Source organism: Phyllostomus discolor, chromosome 6 (assembly GCF_004126475.2).
Source record: "Phyllostomus discolor isolate MPI-MPIP mPhyDis1 chromosome 6, mPhyDis1.pri.v3, whole genome shotgun sequence".
NCBI lineage: Eukaryota > Metazoa > Chordata > Mammalia > Chiroptera > Phyllostomidae > Phyllostomus > Phyllostomus discolor.
Genome location: NC_040908.2, coordinates 51006200 through 51029016, shown reverse-complemented (window position 1 = coordinate 51029016; position 22817 = coordinate 51006200). Strand labels below are relative to the sequence as shown.

Sequence of the window (22817 nt, the reverse complement as noted above, 5' to 3'; positions counted from 1 at the left end):
CTCATCTGGTGGATTGCCCCGTTTTGTACTTACCTTCCCCAGCTACAATCGTATATGATTAAACAATCCAAGCCTTTTAGAAATGCTTCCTTGAACAAGCCCAATCTCGTCTGATCTCGGAAGCTAAGCAGGGTCGGGGCATGGTTAATACTTGGATGGGAGAAATACATCCTGTTCTGTTTTTTAATGTATATGCTTATCTGTTGATCATGAGACATAAGGCCAGCCTCCACGGGAGACATTTTACATTTCTTTTGGTCAACCAAGGGTCATCTTCTGCCATCTTCAACCCTATTCAATTTTTTTTCTTTTAACCCTAACTTCAGACCCTTTTCCCTCCTCCTTCTTCTAATTATAACCCCCCCCCTCCCCGAACATTTCTCCTCTTTTTGCCTTTGGAGCTATGGACCAATTTCCTTCCTTTTTCTCAGTTCCCACCCCTTACCTCTCAACCTCCCACTCACCTTCCAGTATTTCATTCTCACGTACCCTCACCAAAGAGAAACCACAGTGAACAGCATCTCAAAACTCAGAAGTCTTTTTATTACTCATATATTAAGTCTATTGCATTTCTTATTCAATTTTATTAAGTTTTAAAATATAATAGAGAATTTATGCCTGTGTATCTATGGAGAAATGTTGGTATGCAAAGTGGCACCAACCATGTGAACATCTCATATTGCATAGCCATAGTATCGAGAAATTTCCATTTCTTTTTCCCTTTCAATGAAATACTGCACTTTCCCCAAAGAGGTGTATTTGGCAGCATTCTCACGCTCTAGCTGAGCCATCCTCTTCATGGCCTCCCGCTCTGGCCTCTGCTCATCTGTGATGGGCTTTGACATGACTGGCCCAAGGACAGTGGGTTTCTTCCACGGATTTGGTTGGAGGGCGAAATCCTGGAGTAGATATTGGTTTTGAGGCCTTGGTGGGGTCAGGGGCTTGGTCACAGCAATTCTAATGGGCTCCCTCTGGGAAGAAGTGCAAGCTGATGTTTTGTAGGTGGCAGGCCTTGGAGCAGCAGACTGAGGGACACTAGAGCAGGTAGTGTTGGTCAGACCTGGTCTAGATGGGTTGGTGGAAAGCGACCAAGCTGGTCTGGCAGGTCCTGTCAAAGGTGCAGGATTTGGTCTGGATGAATTGACTGCTTCAGGTGGAGCTGAGTTAGAACCAGGCCTGGCAGGGCTGGTCAAAGTTGGTTGGGATGAGCTGCTTGAAATTGGCTGGTCTGGTCTGGCAGGACCTGTCAAAGATGCAGGAGTTGGTCCCGATGAATTGGTTGCAGCAGGCTGAGCAGAGCTAAAACCAGGCTGACCAGGATTAGCCACAGCAGGGCGACGTGATGCCAGACTCAGTGGCCTGCGAGGAACTGGTCGAGTTTGAGGCTTGTCCAAGTTAAGAAAAGGCAAAGGTACCAACTTGACCTTGCCAGGAGGTGGCAGCTCATACTGAGATGGAGATGAACATTCTTTTTCAGCGCTGCCATCTGGTTTCTGGCATATGAGTTGAGTTTTCTCTGGACCTTTGCCTTCACTCAAGGTATCCAGCCATCTTTTGGTAAGTGGGGGTGACTGGGGGCATTTGGGGTTGCTTGAGTTTCCTAGAGCCCGGGAGGAAGACAGTTCAGTTTTCTTATCAAGCCTCTTCCCCAGTGCATGAAACACTTGCACAGACTCCAGCATTTGCATACCTAGGTGAGTCCGAGGTTTTTTGAAGGTCTCTTGGGTCAACTCAGGCTGATTCTTCTTCCTCTTCATCTTGGGAATTGTTGACTTCTCTTCTGTCTTAAGTTTTTTCCCTGACTGCTTACTCTCTTCACCTTTCTTGGAACTGTATTTGTTTCTTTTGTTCTTCTCCTGCCCATGGCTCTTAGTTTTTCTGTTCCTGCTGGATGCAGCTTTCTGAGGCTTGCTGTTAGGATGCTTGGCTGTGCTCTCAGGGGCTCCGTCACTGGCTGCAGCGTTGCAAATACCCACCTCTCCCAAGCACACGCAATCTGGGCTCTCACGTTTGATTTTGTCCTTGGGAACTCCACTGATGGTCTCAGAGGCTTTATGTTTGTTCTTCCTAGCTTGATCAAGAGCTTTAATGACACTTGAGTTTTCCTGCAGCTCGTTCAACTTGAGGGCTCTGGTATTTTTTATCTTGACCTCCTTGGGACCTTTGGATTGATCAAGGTCATCCAAAGAATTTAAGACCTGTGGAAGGTGAATATCCTCCACCAGTGTAGCAATGTCTGCAAAGCTATCATTATATTCAGTCCCATATTCAAGTGTCTCTTTGTTTTTAGGACTGTATTTAAGACTCAGGCTATTCTTTCCCAGATCATCATTTTCACAATCAGGCTGCTTTTCTGAGAGTAGTGGATCAATGCTAGCCAGGAGCTGGTGAATATCAGGCACTTCTAAAGGGAGCAGTGGAGAATCTTGGATTCCTATTGGAAAATGGTAGGCATCAAGAGGCTTTGAAAGGTTGTTGTTAATATCATCCAAATTCTTATTCTCTTCCTGTTCTTGACTTGGAGATGGAGGCAATGCCAGGAGATTACTAGAACTTTGGACTGGAGCTATTATTGAAATGTCCCCAAGTGCAGGCAGTGGTTTACTCTCAAGTATCTGGATATTTCTGCTAGTGCAGGACTTAGGGAAATCTGGAGTTTGTGGTAGACAAAATGTTTGGCTTGGAGGTTGCAGTCCCAGGGAAGTCTCCATCCCCAGGGAACTCTCCATCACTACAAAGGCATCAAGGAGTAGAAGTCAGTCTCTGGTAAGCAAGATGCTGTCCATACACCCAATCATGCACCTTCCAACAATGGAGAAGACATTTCTGCTACCTCTCTTGTTTTTCTTTTTTCTAGTTTTTAATTTTATTTCATTGATTATGCTATTACAGTTGTCCCATTTTCCCTTCTTCATTTCCCCCCACCCTGCACACCCGCTCCCACCCACACTCCCCACTTTAGTTCTTGTCCATGTGTCATAAGTTCTTTAGCTTCTACATTTCCCATACTATTCTTGCCCTCCCCCTGTCTGTTTTCTACCTACCATCTATGCTACTTATTCTCTGTGCCTTTTCTCCCCTCTCCTCCTCCCACTCCCCTGTTGCTAACCCTCCATGTGATCTCCATTTTTGTGGTTCTGCTCCTGTTGTAGTTGTTTGCTTAGTTTGTTTTTGGTTTTGCCTTAGGTGTGGTTATTAATAATTGTGAGTTTGCTGTCATTTTATTATACATGTTTTTTGTCTTGTTTTTCTTAGATAAGTCCCTTTAACATTTCATATAATAAGGGCTTGGTGATGATGAACTCCTTTAACTTGACCTTGTCTGAGAACCACTAGCTCTTTTAAGGATCATAGACAACACCTTACATGAAGAACTAGAAGTCTATGGTTCTACTACTTATTGGTGGTCATTTGATGTCATGTGGCGTTCTTTCTATTTCATATGATTGTTGTGAGTCAAATAAAAAGTGAAAGTTATTTTAATAAGATTTTACAGTAACGTTCTCACATAGAATCTTTTTCATTCTCTCTACTATCCTGACAGAAGAAGAACACTTGATACCACAAACTGGAAGGGAGAATGAAGCACTTCCTAATGAAATATGGGAGCACACACAGATTCTTAGGCTGCTTGCTATGGATGTGATCTTGGAACACAAGGTCCTACAACCTGGCATAAAGCAAGGAAGTGAGGGACAGTGAAACTGACATGGTCACAGTAAGAGTTCTGAAATCCCTTTACAAATAGACTAAGGCAGTAAATCAGGGAAGGGAGTTCATTGCAGTGGGAGTACAGAGCGACTAATCAGATAAGGTCGTGAAGAGGGTGGTATCCCCTGATCCACTCTTTTGGTTCTCATACATGGAGCATATATGGCCATTGCAGTGCCCCATCTTTCCACCTCTATTAGGTGTTCTCATGAAGACTCTCTAATTGGAGAGCACTGACTGAGGATGGTAGTTTTTATGTCACAGCACTTAAATTCTACCTATTTGTGGACTCACCACTTCCCAGTGACTGACTGACCCTATATTGTAATGCTGACCTTATCCCTCTTCCTTCTTGTTCTTTGTACTCACCTTGAAAACTTGTCTGTGTTGTAGGTTGAGCAGACACAGAAGAGTAGATTCCTGACATGGAGGCTGGTGGTATCATATTTGTGGGCTGAATCTCCTTTAGTACCATGATCAACTCTGGTTGAGGGACAGAGGCCCTGCTCTCCATGTAAGAAACAACAGAGCCATAGGATTGGAGGTAGGGGCTGAGCTCTCCAGATGGCAGAAGCCCCAGGGGGCCTTGATTACAGTAATATCCTTGAATTACCCCCTGGTAGGGAAGTGACAGGCCATGTTCCTGATTTGCAGTCTGAGATGGTGCTGCCTGAACAACTTGGGCAGAAAGTGATGGACACAGATGGTGCATGTTGGTGGCATCTGAAGTGGTATCATACTGGGATGCCATAGACAAGGAAGAAATAGCTGTCTCCTGATCAATGACAGTCACATTGAAATCTCTGAGTGATGATGGCTTCTTTTTAGAGCCTCCTGTGATAGCCCACTCAAAAGTACCAGGATTGCAAGCAGTTGAGGTGGAGATCTGGCTCTGGCCAGCACCTCCAGACAATGTAGTTGCACCAGCATGTTGGTAAAGGTAGGCATTACCCATGGGTGGTTTGTATGAGGTGCCAGAGGCTGATGGTAATAGCCATGCTGAACTGACAGCTGGAGCAGGGACTCTGGAGAAATTGCAGACACTGCCTGTTAGGGAAGTTGCATTACTCACTAGAGGAAGAGAGAGGTGCAGAGAATCTGAATTTCCAAGGAAAGGTCGATTTTGGAAATTCTCTGTGGGGAACAAGAGAGCCATGAAAGAAAGCAATGAGACTGATGAACTCTCACTGTCTTTGAAGAATACCATGTTAAGACTGTTGCTATCAGTAAGCTTTTAATACCAATACTCACTGCTATATCACAAATCAGTTTATTGTGTTGTGAGTGCTGGAGCAGTTTGCTATTCTCTGTATTCACTGCCCTTGCTCCCAACTTAGCAAAAACGTGCAGAAGCCCCAATTTATGTGGTTCACATATTGTTCTCCAGACTAGAAGCAACCTCTCCTTGCCCTGTCGTTCTCTTGAGGCTGCACTAGTGTTGATTTGTATGCTATTTCCTAGAATTGAATAGTTTTAGAGCTAGTGGTCTTCAGAGAATCTGTGTTCTAACATTCTCATTTTCTGAGTGAGGAAACTGAGGCTCAGAGAGGTTAGACAGACTTGTAGAGTTCTCCCATTATGTCAGATTATTCTCAGGCCACATAGCATCCTGACTGCATTGACAGGACTGTGCTCAGAGTATTACACAACCATTAACTGGGAGCAATAAAACCTGTACTATAGGTGATTTTTTTTTGTCCAAGAGTAAACAGTACGGCTCTTACCGTTATAATCACAGTGTCTCATTTTGTCTGACCAGTTTATATGTTATTCTTAGAATTCACATGTAGCTCAGTGCAGTTGGTAAATATAAAGAGTTATTCTTACCCTTTTGAAGCCGTATTTCTGATTTGTTCTCAAAATGACTATGTGAGAGTGTGTTTCTCAAGAAGTGTTTTTCAAAAGAAGTGAGCTTTAGGCTACTCCTCTATAAAGTGCCTGTAATAATAACAGCAGCAATAATTCATACATGAACAAGTGGTATATTACATGTGATGTATATGTTCTTAAATATCAAAGAAAAAAATGAAAGACATATCAAAGCACTAAAATATATATATATATATAAATCAAAACTGGGGAGTGTAGTAGGATCAAAACATAATAAATTTAATAATAAATGAAGCTCTGTTTATGCATGCAATACTATAAAAGTGAACATTGTTATTTTATTTTAGTGTGTACTGTAACCAAAATGCAGCCTAGAATGAAAGGTGATTTTGAAGGAATTCCCAGCTATACATAGGGGCAGAGAAGACATATCAGTAAAAATTGCATAACAAGTAGCAAAATGCAATAAATGTGGATGTACAGGTAACTCCAATATAGACAAATATTTCAGTGAAAACAGCTATAAAGAAGACAACAAAGGATAAAGGGATTCCATTAATGTGCTCATTCATGTTCATCTGAATATTACCCGGCAAGTAACAGATAGTGAGTCCAGTGGAAATACATATTCCAATTAATATAGCCATGTAACAAACACAAGAGAACACTATAAAATATCATGAAGCTTTTTATATTTATCTTAAAACCTAGGTTATAATGACCTTCCACATCCAGGAATGTGTCATACCCAAAGCCTTAAAAACCATCATCACCAGATTTCCATTAGAAAAACTTAATGTAGGAATCCCCAAGAGACCCCACAAAATTGTTTCTAGATAAATGCGAATTAGACATGTGGGGCTTGACTTTTCTTTTTCTTCTTAGGCAGCTAAGATTTAAAAAGATATGGTGGCAGTTTATCAGTATGTTCTCTGTGTTAGGAAGAAAATAAGTATAAAGATGAAAACCAGCTTTATTGCAGAACATATCATATAAAAAATCAGTCTTTCTGACTTGAATTAGGATATATCATTTAAAATATTTATTTTTAATAGATTAAACATTTACATGGTGTAAAAATCAGGTGCAACACTGAAAATGCTGTTTCTTCCAGCACCTTAGGTAACCAATTTCATAGTGATCATAGGAAACATTTCAAAAATGTAGTTTTTAAATGTTACACTCAACTGTCAAATGCCATCTGTTTTCAGAAGGGTGACAGAAAAACACAGACAATGGAATGTGACTTTTTGTGTAACCACCTTTGCCTAGTGGTACCCTGTTATGGCCTTACTTTCCTTCCTGGTAAGTTAATGTAAGCATTTGCTAAAAATCACCTTTATTTTGCCCTACTCTGAGCAGATTTTACCCTATGCTATTTCTGCTTTAATTTAAAATCTTTGGTATCCTTCAACATTCCGTCACAAACTACCATTTTTGTTCTTGAGTGCTCCTCCATGCTCTCCTCCTTCATTCTTGTAGTTCCCCCTCCCTCTAGGTTCCTCCTGTTGGCCTGTGCTGATAAACATACTCCTCAACTTTCCTTCATTTAAATATTGTCCCTCCTGTTGCCAAGGACTCTTCATCCTCTCTACCTATTTTCTCTTCTCACCTAGTCTGGATAGAAAACTCCAAAAACTGATATATATTACTTCTTAAATGGCACTCAATTTAAAATCCCGGAGCAGAAATGTTAGTGGTGGGAAAACATTACACATGACACATCCAGTGTGTGTGTATATACATATTCTACATACATATATTTTACATAGATAAAGTTTTTTATATCACCTATGTTTTCAATCTGTTTCTGTTGAAACCGTCTCAGGAAGCCTTGATTTCACTTTTTATATGGGTGTCTTTTTAAGACTCAGTATTAGAAAGGAAGTGATTAGAAAGAACAGCCAATCTAATATATTAAGGTAGTAGATGAGGAAAAACCAGATTTTGTGAGACATTCAGTTACCTGTGTAAAGTCACATAGCTAGTAAATGTTGAAATCAAAACTAAAATTAAGTCTCCAGATTTTTAGATCAATACTTTTCCCCCTTATCCATGCTGTTTTGAGTCTAAATTTACTACTCCTAAATTTAGGGCCAAAAATATCTAATACAAAATTTTAAAAAGTTTCTTTTCTTACCTGACATGGTCAGAGAAGAAGAGAAGTATCAACTGTAGATGCAAAGGATGAGGAGACAACACCAGATGCGTGATTGGCAGGAGCCAAAGAGCACAAGTGTCCAGTATGAAGGTCACTGGTCACACTGGTCACTGGTTACTGGTCATTGGTCAGTTGTGATGATCCAAATTTATTTACAAACTGCTCTATGGAAACCCCAAGATTCTACCAGGTGGTGGTAGGTTTGGTGGGAGAATGATGTCACAAAGCAGGCAGTTTAAAGGGATGAGAGAGCCAATAGGGAGTCACATTCCCAATAAGAAGACAGGATTGGATGGAGGGAATTGTAGGAGAGGGAAATGAACCCCTGAATGGCTGAGCTCTGAGGGCTGATGTGGTAGTCCACAAGGCAGATGTGATACTCTCACTTTCCCCATGCTCTTACATTAGGAAAAGAATCATCTCAATATTTCTTATAGACATTCATTAATATAATTAAATAGTAGTAACTTATATTATCCATATTATATTATATAACATATATGTTTATCATTATATATATTATTAATATCCTCAGGAAGAAAGAAAGGGGCCTATAGGTTGCACAATCACAGCTTTTCTGAGGTTTCATGAGACCATCTGATCAGTGAATTTACTGTGGCTTTGGAGGAGCAGAGAAAAGGATTAAGGAGTTAATCCCTTAGGAGTTAAGGGATTAAGGGCTAAAGAGTTAAATGAAGTTGGCTGAGTGTACATTGTGAAGAATTATGTGACCCAAGGCTTCCCACTCTAAATTCCTTCTCCTTGAATCCTACCTTCCCTGGGCTGGGCTGGTCAGGGCCAGTTTGGACTTGCATCTCTCTCCTGCTCTCCTTTGCTTTTTCTTCTTCATTCTTGGCATTGTTCTGAGATGAGCCTTGATCTTGCATTCTCACTCTCTTGGGTGTTATGTCCTGTCACCTGTGAGCAGCGGGTTCTTCCCCTCAGTGTCTGAGACTTGCCCAAATAGAGTCTGCCCCTTACAAGCAAATGCCAAACAACTAGGAGTGAGCTCCTTGCAAACCTTGCCACTCCCAGCCTGTGGTTGCAGTTCTCTCGACCAGATTTTGCCTCCTGTGGCTCCTTGGCCCCTGAAGCAATGCTGCCATCCTGTCCTTTTACACAGCAGAGGCATTCATGGTACTCTCCCTTTTCCTTCTCACATAAAGTGTGCCCAGTGTGGCAGTTACTGTAGTCTCCTCCCCCTTGCAAACAGCCATTGTAGAATTTTGGGGCTTTAGGATTCTCTGTCTGCCATGTTTGGGTGCAAGGCCAGGCAGAAATGAAGAGGAGACTAGTTAGAGAAAGTCAAGGCCATTCACAGAGAACAGGGAATAGGCAAGGTGAAAGTGTGCAGAAAAAGGACATTTGTGTGGATTTTTCGGTTTCTGTGAGAAACGAGTTGACGCGCTGTGGCCTCATTTTGCATTAACAGAATGTGTGTGCTAGGTACTCCAGAAACTGCCAGGGATTCTGTTCAGTAGACAGAATAATCTTAAATGTATTTTCCACTTTGTTTCATGTCATATCAGCTCATCTTTATCACTCATTGGTATGTTTGTAGAACATAGACTGCATCCATGCCCTGTATCAATGCTCTGCTTTTGTCCACATGTCTTTTTCCTAGTGAAATTTTTAAAGATTCTATCATTATAAGACATATTGCATGGTTTTCTCCTGATGACTTTACTTAGAGGCATCACAAACCAACTTGTCTTGATGGGCATTGTGGAGACATTTAAAAAGAGGTCTGTGTGAAAGACACTGTGGTGGGTTACGCTGTGCGCCAAGCCTAAGGGAGAGATGTGTGGCATGAGCCCGCCTTGGCCTGGGCTGCCTCTGTTTCTCTTGCTCTGGTTAGTGGTGCTCACACTAACCACTCTTGTGACTGTGAGTGAGGGCTGACATGCTACTGACCTACACAGGGTGGGGCCAAAGAAGGTGTATAGTTGTTTGTTTGGAAAATCATACAATAATTAATAAATAATAATACAGGAATTAACTCTGTTTCATATTCACGATGAGAAACCTACATTTGTCTCACCCTGTTTGTGGATGAAGCTGCTTTTGGGGAGGAAACATATGGATCTAGTTATTGTTGTCTATGGTAAGCCTTTAGAGGTACCTAGGTCAATCTGCCTCGGCACTCGTCAGTGCCATGTGTAGGAAGTTTGTGATACAAGATGCCAAGAGCCCACGAGATGGTAGGTCATAGATGGGATCTGCAAACAGACATTTTTCTTTTATAGGCCTACTTTTCCTATTGTAACATAAGAGATTTTTGAAGGTGGGTTATGACACTAATCTGAGAGGAAATTGTGAGGGGTGTGGCAGTGCAAAGATGTGGTTTAAACTTAAAAGTTTTATTGAAAGTCTTCCCCCTAAGCTTCATGCCTCTCAGATGGCCAACTTTTGCGATAGTAGTATGTAACATGAGGCTAAAAATATATGCCAGAGCAGTCTACTTTTTCTGTGTTCCCATGGAATCAAGAGAATCCATAGCTATGGATTACCATTACTGAAGCTTAGGATCAGTGGCGTAAGATTGGGGAAAGATGTGGTGAGATAAATTCTGGGAACAGGGAAATGTTTACATCTTAAAATTCTGTTCAAACATTCAGTTCTATCTAAACAAATTCTTAATTTGGTCTTTACCTATGCCCAGTCTTTATAACTGTTCTCCCCACAGTTCTGTCCGATTTACTATTTCTTGCTCACTCAGCATCATCTTAACCTCTAAAGGTATCTTAAATGTAGGAGGAGGAACCTAAAGAAGGTTAGTCCAGCACTCTGAACTCAGTATCTAGCTCTACCTTGACATCAAGCCTTCTGTTTATAGTGAGGGCCTTGTCTTGTCCCACAGACCCACTTCCTGTCTGTGGTTCCCATTGGGATAAGTAGGACTTGTCCCAATGAAACATTCTCAGTCCATCTACCACTGGACCCATTGTTACTTTCCCCTTTTTTTATCCTCACATAAGGACATACTCATTGATTTTAGACAGAGGAGACAGGAAGGAGAGTGGGAGAGAATCATGGAATGGTTGTCTTTGGTTTGGCATGGATGCTGCCCCAACCGGGGGCCATCCCTGCAACCTGGGCATGTGCCCCATGCAAGAATCTAACTCACAACCTTTATGGAATGATGCTCTAACCAAGTGAGCCTTACCTTCCAAAGCTCTCACTTTTGTTTTAATTGAAGACTGGAATCCCTTCACTCAGGGGTCTGTTACCTGCCTCCTCCAGGTCCAAGGAGGCAATTAGCATTACTGCCTGACCTCCACCTCCTGTCTCCCCCAACCCCACCCTTGTCTGAGGAAAAATTGTCTTCCATGAAACCGGTCCCTGGTGCCTTCAGTTCCTACATGGTACCTGGGGCCCTTCCAGACACTGGTAGATTTTATAGTGTCAACACTTACTTAGCTGCTTGTTGCTCCAAATATCCTTGGCACCTCTGTCTTCTATTTTTTAGCTCATGTTGGATTCCCTCCCATGCAATAGTCTACTCTTTGCTAGTTCCCACACTTTCTGAAAACCCTATTGTGTTTAGGTCTAGACTTGCTTGTGTTAACTAACCAAGTTTGTTCCCACCTCAAGCTGTGTCTTTTAGCAAATTGAAAGCACAAGACCAATATTGTTTTCCTGGTTTCTGATAGATTTATGCCACTTTTTGCATATTGCCATGTCCGTAGGTATTTGTACCAGTAATACTTTTCAGCTACTACACCCATATTGTATATTTTTCATAAATCCAAGACAATATTTTATGTTTTAGCACCAAATTTTATTGTGCCTAATTGTAAGTTTGCAAACTGTGCTGCGCTAACTTCCATATTTTGGTGAATAGCAATTTACTAATAATATTAACAGATTTTTTATTATGTGGAAGTTTTCAGAATTGTAAATGCTTGTGGATATAAACTTGGTTAGAGTATGATTGTCCCCAGAATGATAAAACTAGTGACCTTTTTAGCCATGTAGCAATCATATCTTTAGTAACTGACATTTGTGATCCTCAGTTTATCCAGATCTCTAATGGTTGTGATGATTTAGGGTGTATATAAGGTACTTTCAGAAATTAGAAACTAAAAAGTATGCCCTGACTGGTGTGGCTTAGTGGATTGAGTGCTGGCCCGTGAACCAAAAGGTTGCTGGCTCAATTCCCAGTCAGGGCACATGCTTGGGTTGCAGGCTAGTCCCTTGATGGGGGCATGTGGTCTCCTTCCCTTGTTGCTTTCCTTCCCCTCTCTAAAATTAGTGAATAAAAACTTTTAAGAAATACTAAACAAATCTTTTTTCTTTTTTAAAAATAATTTTATTTTAATTATTGTTCAAGTACAATTTTCTATCTTTTACTCCCATCCCAGCTAAACAAATCTTTGTTGAATGAATAAATAGACTCCCCACCCACATTTGCAATTACTGTAAATTTTGTCCTGTATTTTTCCTCCTTTCTATGCAGTTTTTCCAACGGCTCCAGTCCCTACTTTATGACCACTAAAAGTGGGTTCCTGAGGTTTTACAAGGGACTCTGCTTAGCCCCTCTTTTGTCAGCATCACAGGGCTTGAGTAAATGGGTCACATAATGAAGGATTTTAAGTATACCTTGTCTGTTTTCTATTTCATCCTCTCTTACAGAGTTTTGAAGAGAGACTTGCTCCAGAAGAACGTTTTTCCTTCTTGGATCTTTTAAACAAAATCTGAGAGCAGAATGAAGAACTTGGACTGATGATGAATTTAACATTTATTCACCACTATTGTAAGCCAGAGGTAAATGTAAATGTTAACTGAAAGAACCTTCTTTCTGATACTATAATAATTCACAGTAACTAGTAGCTATCACCACAGGCTAAGATGAATCCAGGCCAACTTTCATGGGTAACAGTTGAAAAAGGGAACCAAGTGGTTTCCTGAACTAAACATTTGTAATTGCTGTCTCAGAATGAGATTAAAGACTTGAAGTAAAGTCTAATATTTGGCAATAGGCTCTGTATTGCTTAAGAAATTCTATAAGCTTCCATGTTCTATATTTTGAAAATGAAGTAAACTTTTCGTGAAAATAGTAATAGCTTAATAGGACAAAGAGGAATATTGATTATGTCATTAGCATTTATTTCAAGCAGTTACCTGTGCATGTGTCAGAATCATAGTAAAAGACAAGTTGTTCTTAAAGGTATATGCTTTCTTTTCCTACAATTTTTCCATGTTGTACAGAAATTTCTTTTTCTTTTTTAAAAATTATTTTATTGCTGTTTAAGTACAGATGTCTTCATTTAACCCTCCACCACTCCCCACCCCACTCCAGCCATCCTTACCTCTCTCCCCTGCTTCTACTGCCCTTTGGTTTTGTCCATGTGTCCTTTATAGTTGTTCCTGAAAACCCTTCCCTGCCCTTCCCCTCCTTTATCCCCTCCCACCTCCCCTCTGGTTACTGTCAGATTGTTCTTAATTTCAATGTCTCTGGTTATATTTTGCTTGCTTGTTTTTTTTTTGAGGATTGTATTGCAGTTAAAGGTGAGATCATATGGTATTTGTCCCACATCGCCGGGCTTACTTCACTCATCCTCATCATAATGCTCTCTAGTTCCATCCATGCTCTCTCAAAGGTAAGAGCTCCTTTCTTTCTACTGCGTAGTATTCCATTGTGTAAGTGTACCATGGTTTTTGATCCATTCACTTACTGATGAGCACTTAGGTTGCTCCCAGCACTTGGCTATTGTAAACTGTACTACTATGAACATGGGGGTGCATAGGTTCTTTTGAATTGGTGTTTCAGGGTTCTTAGGATGTAATCCTAGCAGTGGAATTGCCAGGTCAAAAGGCAGTTCCATTTTTAGTTTTCTGAGGAAATTCCATACTGTTTTCCACGGTGGCTACACCATTCTACATTCCCACCAACAGTGCACTAGAGTTCCCTTTTCTCCACATCTTGTGTAACACTTGTTGTTTGTTGATTTGGTTATGATAGTCCTTCTCACTGGTGTGAAATGGTATCCCATTGTGGTTTTAATTTGCATTTCTCTGGTGGCTAGTGATGCTTTGCATCTTTTCATATGTCTCTGGGCCCTCTGTATGTCCTCCTTGGAAAAGTGTCTGTTCAAATCCTTTGCCCATTTTTAATAGGGTTTTTTATTTTCCTGGAGTGGAGTCATGTTTTCTGGAGTGGAGTTTATATACTTTGGATATCAAACCCTTGTCCGAGGTATCATTGGCAAATATGTTTTCCCATATGGTTGGTTCTCTTTTCATTTTGATGCTGTTTTCTTTAGCTGTGCAGAAGCATTTTAATTTGATGAGGTCCCATTTGTTTATTCTTTCCTTTATGTCCCTTGCTGTAGGGGACATATCAGTGAAAATATTGCTGCGTGGAATGTCTGATATTTTCCTCCCAATGTTTTCCTCGAGGACTTTTATGGTGTCATGACTTATATTTAAGCCTTTTATCCACCTTGAATTTATTTTTGTGTATGGTGTAAGTTGGTGATCAAGTTTCATTTTTTTGTATGTAGCTGTCCAAATCTCCCAACACCATTTGTTGAAGAGGCCATTTTTACTCCATTTTATGCTTCTCCCTTTGTCAAATATTAATAGACTATAGAAACTTAGGTTCATTTCTGGGCTTTCTATCTGTTCCACTGGTCTATGTGTCTGTTCTTATGCCAGTACTAGGTTGCTTTGACTACAGTGGCCTTGTAATACAGTTTGATATCAGATATTGTGAACCCTCTTACTTTGTTCTTCTTTCTCAAAATCACTGCAGCTATTTGGGGTTGTTTATGGGTCCATATAAATTTCCAAACTATTTGTTCTATATCTGTGAAATATGTCATTGGTACTTTAATAGGGATTGAGTTGAATGTATAAATTGCTTTGGGTAGTATGGACATTTTGATGATGTTAATTTTTCCAATCCATGAGCATGGTACATGCTTCCATTTGTTTTGTGTCTTCCTTAATTTCTTTCTTCAGTATTGTATAGTTTTCTGTATACAGGTCTTTTACCTCCTTGGTTAGGTTTATTTCTAGGTACATTATTTTTCTTTTTGTTATATCAAATGGAATTTTTTCCTGATTTCTATTTCTGATATTTCATTGTTGGTATACAAATGTGCCTTTAACTTCTGAATATTGAGTTTTTATCCTGCTGTTTTGCCAAATTCCCTTATTAGGCTGATTCATTTTTTAGTGGAGTCAATAGGATTTTCAATGTACACTGACATGTCATCTGCAAACAATGACAATTTTGCGCCCTCCTTTCCAATTTGGATGCCTTTTATTTATTTTTCCTGTCTGAAAACTGTGGCTAGGACTTCCAATTCTATGTTGAATAAGAATTGTGAAAGCAGACATCCTTGCCTTGTTGCTGATCTTTGTAGGAAAGCTCTAAGTTTTTGCCCATTGAGTATGATATTGGCTGTAGGTCTTTCATATATGGCCTTATTACGTTGAGGAATGCTCCCTCTACTCCCATTTTGCTGAGTGTCTTTATCATAAATGGGTGCTGCACCTTATCAAATGCTTTTCCCACATCTATTGATATGATCATGTGATTTTTGTCTTTGCTTTTGTTTATGTGATGTATTACATTTATTGATTTGTGATTATTGTACCATTCTTTCATCCCTGGGATGAATCCCACTTGATCATGGTGTATGATCTTTTTAATGTATTGCTGGATGTGGTTTTCCACTATTTTGTTGAGGATTTTAGCGAGTATGTTCACCAGCGATATTGGCTTGAGGTTTTCTTTCTTTGTTAAGTCTTATCTGGTTTTGGGATTAGGATGATGATCACTTCATAAAAAGAGTTTGGGAGTCTTCCATCTTCTTGGATTTTTTGGAATAGTCTGTGAAGGATAGGGGTTAGCTCTTCCTTAAATGCTTTATGGAATTCTCCTGTGAAACCATCCGGTCTAAAGCTTTTGTATGTTGGTAGTTTTTTGATTACTGCTTCAATGTCATCAGCTGTTATTGGTCTGTTCAGGCTTTCTGCTTCTTCTTCATCGAGTTTTGGAAGATTATATTTTTCTAGAAATTTGTTCATTTCACCCAAGTTTTCAAATTTCTTGGCAAATAGTTCTTCATAGTAATTTCTTACAATGCTTTGTATTTCTGTGGTATCAGTTGTAGTCTCTCCTCTTTCATTTCTGATTGTGTTTATTTGGGTCCCCTCTCTTTTTTTCTTGATGAGTCTGCTTAAAGGTTTGTCGATTTTGTTTATCTTTTCAAAGAACCAGCTCTTGGATTGCTTGGTCCTTAGAATTGTACTTTTACTCTCTGTGTCGTTTAATTTTGATCTGATCTTGGTTATTTCTTTCCTTCTACTTGCCCTGGGCTGTCTTTGTTTTTGTTCCTTGAGTTCTTGTAGATGTAGGGTTAGGTTGTTTATTTGAAATGTTTCTATCTTTTTTAGGTAGGTCTGTATTGCTGTGAACTTCCCTCTCAGGACTGCCTTCACTGTGTCCCATAACTTTTGGGTTGTTGCAAGTTCATTTTCATTTGTTTTCAGAAACTTTTTGATTTCTTCCTTGATCTCATTCTTAACCCATCCATTGTCTAATAGCATGCTATTCAATCTCCATGAGTTTGAGTGTTTTGTTTTTTTTTTCCTTGAGGTTGGTTTCTAGTTTCAGTTCTTTGTGGTTGGAGAAAATGCTTGATATGATTTCAATTTTCTTGAATTTGTTGAGGCTTGTTCTGTGTCCTATTATGTAGTCAATCTTTGAAAATGTATCATGTGCATTTGAAAAGAATGTGTACTTTGGTTCTTTGGGATGAAAGGTTCTATAAATACCAGTAAAGTCCATTTCATTTAGGGCATTGTTCAATGCCACAATATCTTTGTTGATATTTTGTTTGGAAGATCTATCCATTTTTGACAGTGGGGTGTTAAAATCCCCTACTATAACTATGTTGCTGTCAACATCTTTCTTGAAGTCCTCCAAGATTTTCCTTATGTATTTGGGTGCTCCTATGTTGGGTGCATATATATTTACAATGTTTATGTCTTCTTGATGGATTCTTCCCTTGAGTATTATGAAGTGACCTCTAGGTCTCTTTTTATGGCCATTTTTTTTAAGTCTATTTTGTCTGATATGAGTATTGCTACCCCGGCTTTATTTTCCTGTCCATTCACTTGAAATATTTGTTTCCAGTCCTTCACTTTCAGTCTCTGTAGGTCTTTTGTTCTGAGGGTGGGTCTCTTGTAAGCAGCATATGTGTGAGTCATGCTTTCTTATCCATTCAGCTATTTTGTGTCTTTTGATTGGAGTATTTAATCTGTTTACATTTGAGGTTATTATTGATAGGTACTTATTGATTACCATTTTTTTGTACCTGTGTTCCTCTCTCTCTCTTTCACTCTTTCCTTTTCTTAAAGCAGACCGATTTGGAGGAGGTGTATTCTTTGAGGCTTTTTTTTTTTGTCTGAGAAGCTCCTTATTTGGCCTTTCATTTTCATTGAGAGCCTTGCTGGGTAGAGTACTCTCAGTTGAGGGTCTTTTCTTTTCATTACTTGGAATATTCCTTGCCATTCTCTTCTGGTTTGGAGTATTTCCATTGGGAAGTCAGCTGCCAGTCTTATTGGGGCTCCCTTGTATGTTACTTCCTGTTTCTCCCTTGCTGCCTTTAAGATTCTTTCTTTGTCTTGGAATTTCGCCATTTTAATTATGATGTATCTTGAAGTGGGCCTCTTTGGGTTCCTCTTGATTGGGACTCTCTGTGTTTCCTGGATTTGTGTGACTTTTTCTCTCATCAAATTAGGGAAGTTTTCCATTATTACTTTTTAAACAGGTTTTCTATCCCTTGCTCTTCTTCTTCTCTTTCTAGTATCTCTGTTATATGGATATTATTGTTTCATGTTGTTCTGCAGTTCCTTTAACACCTCTTCATTCTTTCTGAGTCTCTTTTCCTTTTCTTGCTCTGAGTGTTTGTTTCTGCCTTGTCATTCAGCTTGCTAATTCAATCCTCTGCTTCATCTAGCCTGCTTTTGATTCCTACTATTGTGTCCTTCAGTTAAGAAATTGTATTTTTTCATTTCCTCTTGGCCCTTGTTGATAGTTTCTATTTCCTTTTTCATGTTGATATAATTTGTAGTGAGTTCATAGTAATTTCCCTGTAGTTTTTGGTAATTCTCTGCCATCTCATTGATCTTCCTTATAACCATTGCTTTGAACTCAATATCTGATAGCTGGCTTGCCTCTATTTCATTTAGGATTCTTTCGGAGGCTTCCTCCTTTTCTTTCATTTTGGGTGTGTTTCTTTGTTTTCCCATTGTTTGTGAGACTCTTCTTGTTAGCCTCTGCTTCTTAAATTGATCTGTTCTGACTCCCTGGGTTTATGGTGTGAACTTATATGGTAGGAAACCTGTGAGATTCAATAGTGCAATCTCCTTGATCTCCTGGATTTGCTGCTCTTGGGATACTCTTCATGTTGGCTCTCTGTATGTCTTTGGGTTTTGATTGTTGGGTCATTTTTTGGTGGGTCCTTCCCTCCAACAGGTTAACTGAGGGTCACTATGCCCACCATGTCTTGTATTCTGTTGTGCAGGTATGAACAGGTTGTGTTGAAGCTGGTTCTTCTGTTGGTCCAAAGTTTGGAGGCTTCTCTCTTACTATTGTTCAGTTGATTGTTCTAAGTAATTTCTCCACTGTTTAGTTGTAATTCCAGGTTGGTCCTGGGTGGAGGATAGTATGGCTTCCACTCATTCCTTCACCTTCTTCTGTTATTATCTAGATGGTTCCTTTGTTGGTGGGTTCTCTCTTCTAGTGAGTATACTGTTGTTCACAGTTCCCACCTACTCTTTTATGTGATCAGTTGGAGGGGGAAGGCAAAATGGATTAAGACAGCAGGAGTGTATTCTATGGAGCTTAAAGTACCAACCTGTAGAGAAGAGCTAGGAGGTTTTTGGGTAAGCATAGTGTTAACCCTGATATTTCACCCAACTGGTCACTTTTAAGGCAGGGTAGAAAAAGATAAGACTCTTGTTATGAGGAGGAAGGATTGTGAGTTGGATTTAGAAAACAGTGAGCCTGTGGGAGGTCAGATTATGAGATATAGTGAGAGTAAAGAATAGAAAATAGGTATAGTGTGCAAGAGAATAGAGTTAACCACAAAAACAACAGAGTTCCAGAAGACAGTGATCTGGGAGGGGTGCTGTGTAGTATTTAAAATTTTATGAAACAACAATTGTTTATAATAGTAATGGAGCAACAATCATATGACAGAATCTATGTGATCTGTATAACAAGAATGGGAAGTACAGGACCTAGAGTAGTATGCTATTGGAACGCAAGTAAAATGAAAGAAGGAGAATTAAAAATACACTATAAAAGAGAGAACAAGGAAAACCAAACAATGCAATTAAATACAAAAAATGAAGAAAACTAAATGGAAAAGAGAGAAATAAAAATATTAGTAAAATAAAAGAAGTAAAATAATGAAAAATAATAATAATACAAATTTATGATAACTCACAAGTTCTCTGGAATAGCAAAGGGAAATTTGTCTCAGTTTCTCATTGTTGGGATGGCTCCTCTTTGAGTCTGACTCAAATGGCAATTTTAATAAAACCCACCTCATAGGGATTGATGCTGACTATTACATGAACTAAAAAAGTATCTTGAGTACATTACAAACACTTTCAAAGAGATGTTCACATTTTTAGAAGATATAAATCTTTCTTTAAAAATGTTGCTTGTGGCCTGAAAGCCCATCAGTAGATGAGTGGATAAAACAATAATGGGACATTTACACAATGGAATTCTACTCAGCCGTAAAAAAGAAGAAAATTTTACCCTTGCAACAAACAGGATGGATGGACCTGGGGAACATTATGCTAAGTGAAATGATCCAGTCAGAGAAAGATGAATACCATATGATTTTACTAATATGGGGAATCTAATGAACAAACTGAACTAACAAGCAAAACAGAGACAGACTCATAGATGGAGAACAAATGACAGCTAGTGGAGGAAGGGAGGCTAGTGGGGGGAGGGGTGAGCAAAAAGGAAAAAGAACTCATGGGCATGGAGTACAGTGTGGTGATTGCTGGGGTGAGGGAGGTATAAGGGGACTGAACGGTAAAGGAAAAAATATAATAAAGATTACATATTTTAAAAAATGTTGCCTGTGTTACCAATAGCACAGTTCTTTTGAAACATAACTTTAATTACATAGAAAACACTCATACCTATTAATTCCATAAGAGTGTAAGGAAATACTTTCAAATATGGAAAAAATTACATTCATGTAATCTTTCAGCACATTTCTAAAACCTCCCTTCTACATACCAGACATTTGAGTAAGTGCTCAGAATATAGTAATATAGGTTCTGAGATGTTAGTCCCAGCATTATTTATAGTAGTGAAAAAGTAGACAGCAGCTTACATTTCTAATAATGAAGAATAACTAGATAAATTCTGTCCATACAATGACATTTTATAAAACCATGGAAAGTGATGGTCACTTATGATAAGTAAAAATAATCAGTTATATTTAAAAAGAAGTCTGTGAAAAAGGCACTGTGTTGAGTTACACTGTGCCCCAAGCCTAAGGAGGAGATGTGTGCAATCAGCCCACTTTGGCATGGGCTGCCTCCGTTTCTCTTGCCCTGGTTAGTGATACTCACACTAACCACTCTTGTGATTGTGAGTGAGGGCTGACATGCTACTGACCTACACAGGGTGGGGCAAAAGTAAGTATACAGTTGTTTGTTTGGAAAATAATACAATAATTAATAAATGCTAACACAAGAATAAACTGTTTCCTGTACTCACAACTGTACACCTACTTGGGCCCCACCCTGTATATAGAGTAAGTTGCTATAATTGAGAGTTGAGTAGTTGAGATAGACAACCTGGCCCACAAAGACTAACATACTTACTGTCTGCTTCCTCATAGAAAATGATTTCTGACCCTTGATGTTGGTAGGGTCTCACAGGTTATTGTCACAATGTTGGCTTTGACTCTGAGAGAAACGAGGAGCCCTGGGAGTGTTTGAACAGGAGGACAGGATCTGATGTACATTTTGAAAGGATCATCATGGTGGCTGTGTTGACAAATTTTAGAGAGGCAAGGGTGGCAGCAGGTAAGCTGATTTGGACTGTGGTTCACAGGGTACACTGGGGAGCCCCCCTGACACCACCACAAACTCGTAGGGTGTAGCAGGGTATTTTAACATTTGGAAGGATTTACAGTGATACTTGACATCTGTTATACAGTGTGTGCACTTCTACCTAGCATATGGCCCACAGTTTCAATGTTGAGTCATGCTGTATTCTTTTCTATGTTATTATATTGCTGTGAAGCTGAGTTTTTTGCAATATCTGTAATAAGAAGCAAGCACTGCTTGAAAATTGATCTGGAATAGGAAATAAGGCTGTCAGGGTTCAATATGATTTTAAGGTGTGACATGTTGTACAGTGCCCAATGATCACATATTCACAGGTAATTTTACTCTTACAAATATATTTTAAATTTACATGCATTGCTTTTCAAATATCTACTTGCTGTTGGAGCATTGTATCATTGTACAATGTATAGCTTTATTGGAACATTTCTCCTGAAGCTGTTCTAACAAGTGGTCACAACTGGGTGGATTTCAAAAAAGCAGGAATTTATTACCCACTGTTGTGGTGGTAAGGAGTCTGCAGTGAGTATCGTTGGGCCAAATTAAGGTGTCAGCAGGACCACACCCTCTGGAGGCTGTGGGGGGAGATTTCATTCCTTGCCTCTTGAAGCTTCGGCTGGCTGCAGGCATTGCTTAGCTGGTGGTGGCACCGCTTCAGTCTTTGCCTCCACTGTCACACCACCTCCTCCTCTCTGGTCTGCACCAAACCTCCTTCTGTCTCCATTGACAGGGGTACAAGGGTTGCATTTATGGTTCAGGTCACTCTGATAATCCGGGGTGACCTCCCATATACAGATCCTTGATTCAATCACTCATGCAAAGACCCTGTCCTGAATGAAACAGTAAGGTTTACTGGCTTCAAGGATCAGCACCTAATCTCTTTTGGGGGCCAGTCTGCTATAGGCATAATGCTTTTAAATTTGTTGACAGCAAACTACTTAATAAATGGGATGGTTAATTCTTTTTATTATTGTTATTTTTGAAGCCTAGAGTTCAGACAGCAAGGCTCTGTGAATCTAGAAACTTTGGGGACCTGTGAGTTAGGAGACTCTCCCAGTAATCCAGAAAAAAACTGATGGACAGCTAAACTAGAATGGAAATATCTGAATGCTATCAGAAATGGGTAGTGGTAGACCCAACTTGAGAGCAAGGCAGATGGAATTTGCAGAAGTTATGGGTGAGCAGTTGGGAGAGAGAAAGAGGAGTTGAATAATTTCAAAGGTTCCTGGACTGAGCCACTGGAAAAGTGAATTTATCATGAATGCAGATGAAGAAAACTGCATGGACCAGGATTTAGGGGTGGGGGAGTATGAGGCTTTGTTCTGGGCAGGAGGGACTATGGAGGATGCTGTTTTGCACATATTTGGAAAAGAAGATAAAAAAAGAAGAAAAGAAAGATGGAAAAGATGCACATTCCAGTCCAGAGCCTCCCTAGACTCTCCACCTGCCCACATGCTTCTTCCACATCTCCTGGTGGCCAGATCTCTCTCTCCCCATGAGTCCTTCAGGTTGTTGTGTTTCACCATCTTATTCAAAACATCATGTAAACAAACATAGACATGAAGTCTATAATATGAAGAACAAAAGTGAGACAGAGAACACCAGAAAGCCTTTCTGACCCAGAGTCTTACAGGGTAGGGCAAATTGGGTTGTGTTTTGGAGAACTGAAAATTATAGGGCTCCTGGACTTCCAGCCAAGATGGAGGTGTAGTTAGACACACTGTGCCTCCTTGTACAACCAAAACTAAGGAGAACAAAAATTTAGAAACAAACAAACAAACAAAAACCAGAACAGAGAGAAATGAACTATACAAAAGTCTGACAACCATTCGTCCAGACCGGTAAGAGGGGCAGAGTTGGAGGCCTACAGAGAGGGGTTGAGGGGTCCTGGCAGGAAAAAGCAGTGGCTGGCAGATGTGGGCACGCAGGGTGCAGACAGCAGTTGGCGGACCCCAGACTCACAGGGGCAGCTGACAGACCCGGTGGCAGA

At 39.9% G+C, this 22817-nt stretch overlaps 1 protein-coding gene across 1 annotated transcript; it reads right to left on the bottom strand.

Annotated features, from left to right (window-relative positions):
• Positions 1 to 674: 674 nt before the first annotated feature.
• Positions 675 to 8552, bottom strand: LOC114498529 (uncharacterized protein C2orf78-like). Its single transcript, XM_028514480.1, is given in 6 exon segments — positions 675 to 1060; positions 1172 to 2731; positions 4081 to 4845; positions 7682 to 7703; positions 7706 to 7796; positions 8476 to 8552. Coding segments are annotated over 6 exon segments (2901 nt in total).
• Positions 8553 to 22817: the final 14265 nt, after the last annotated feature.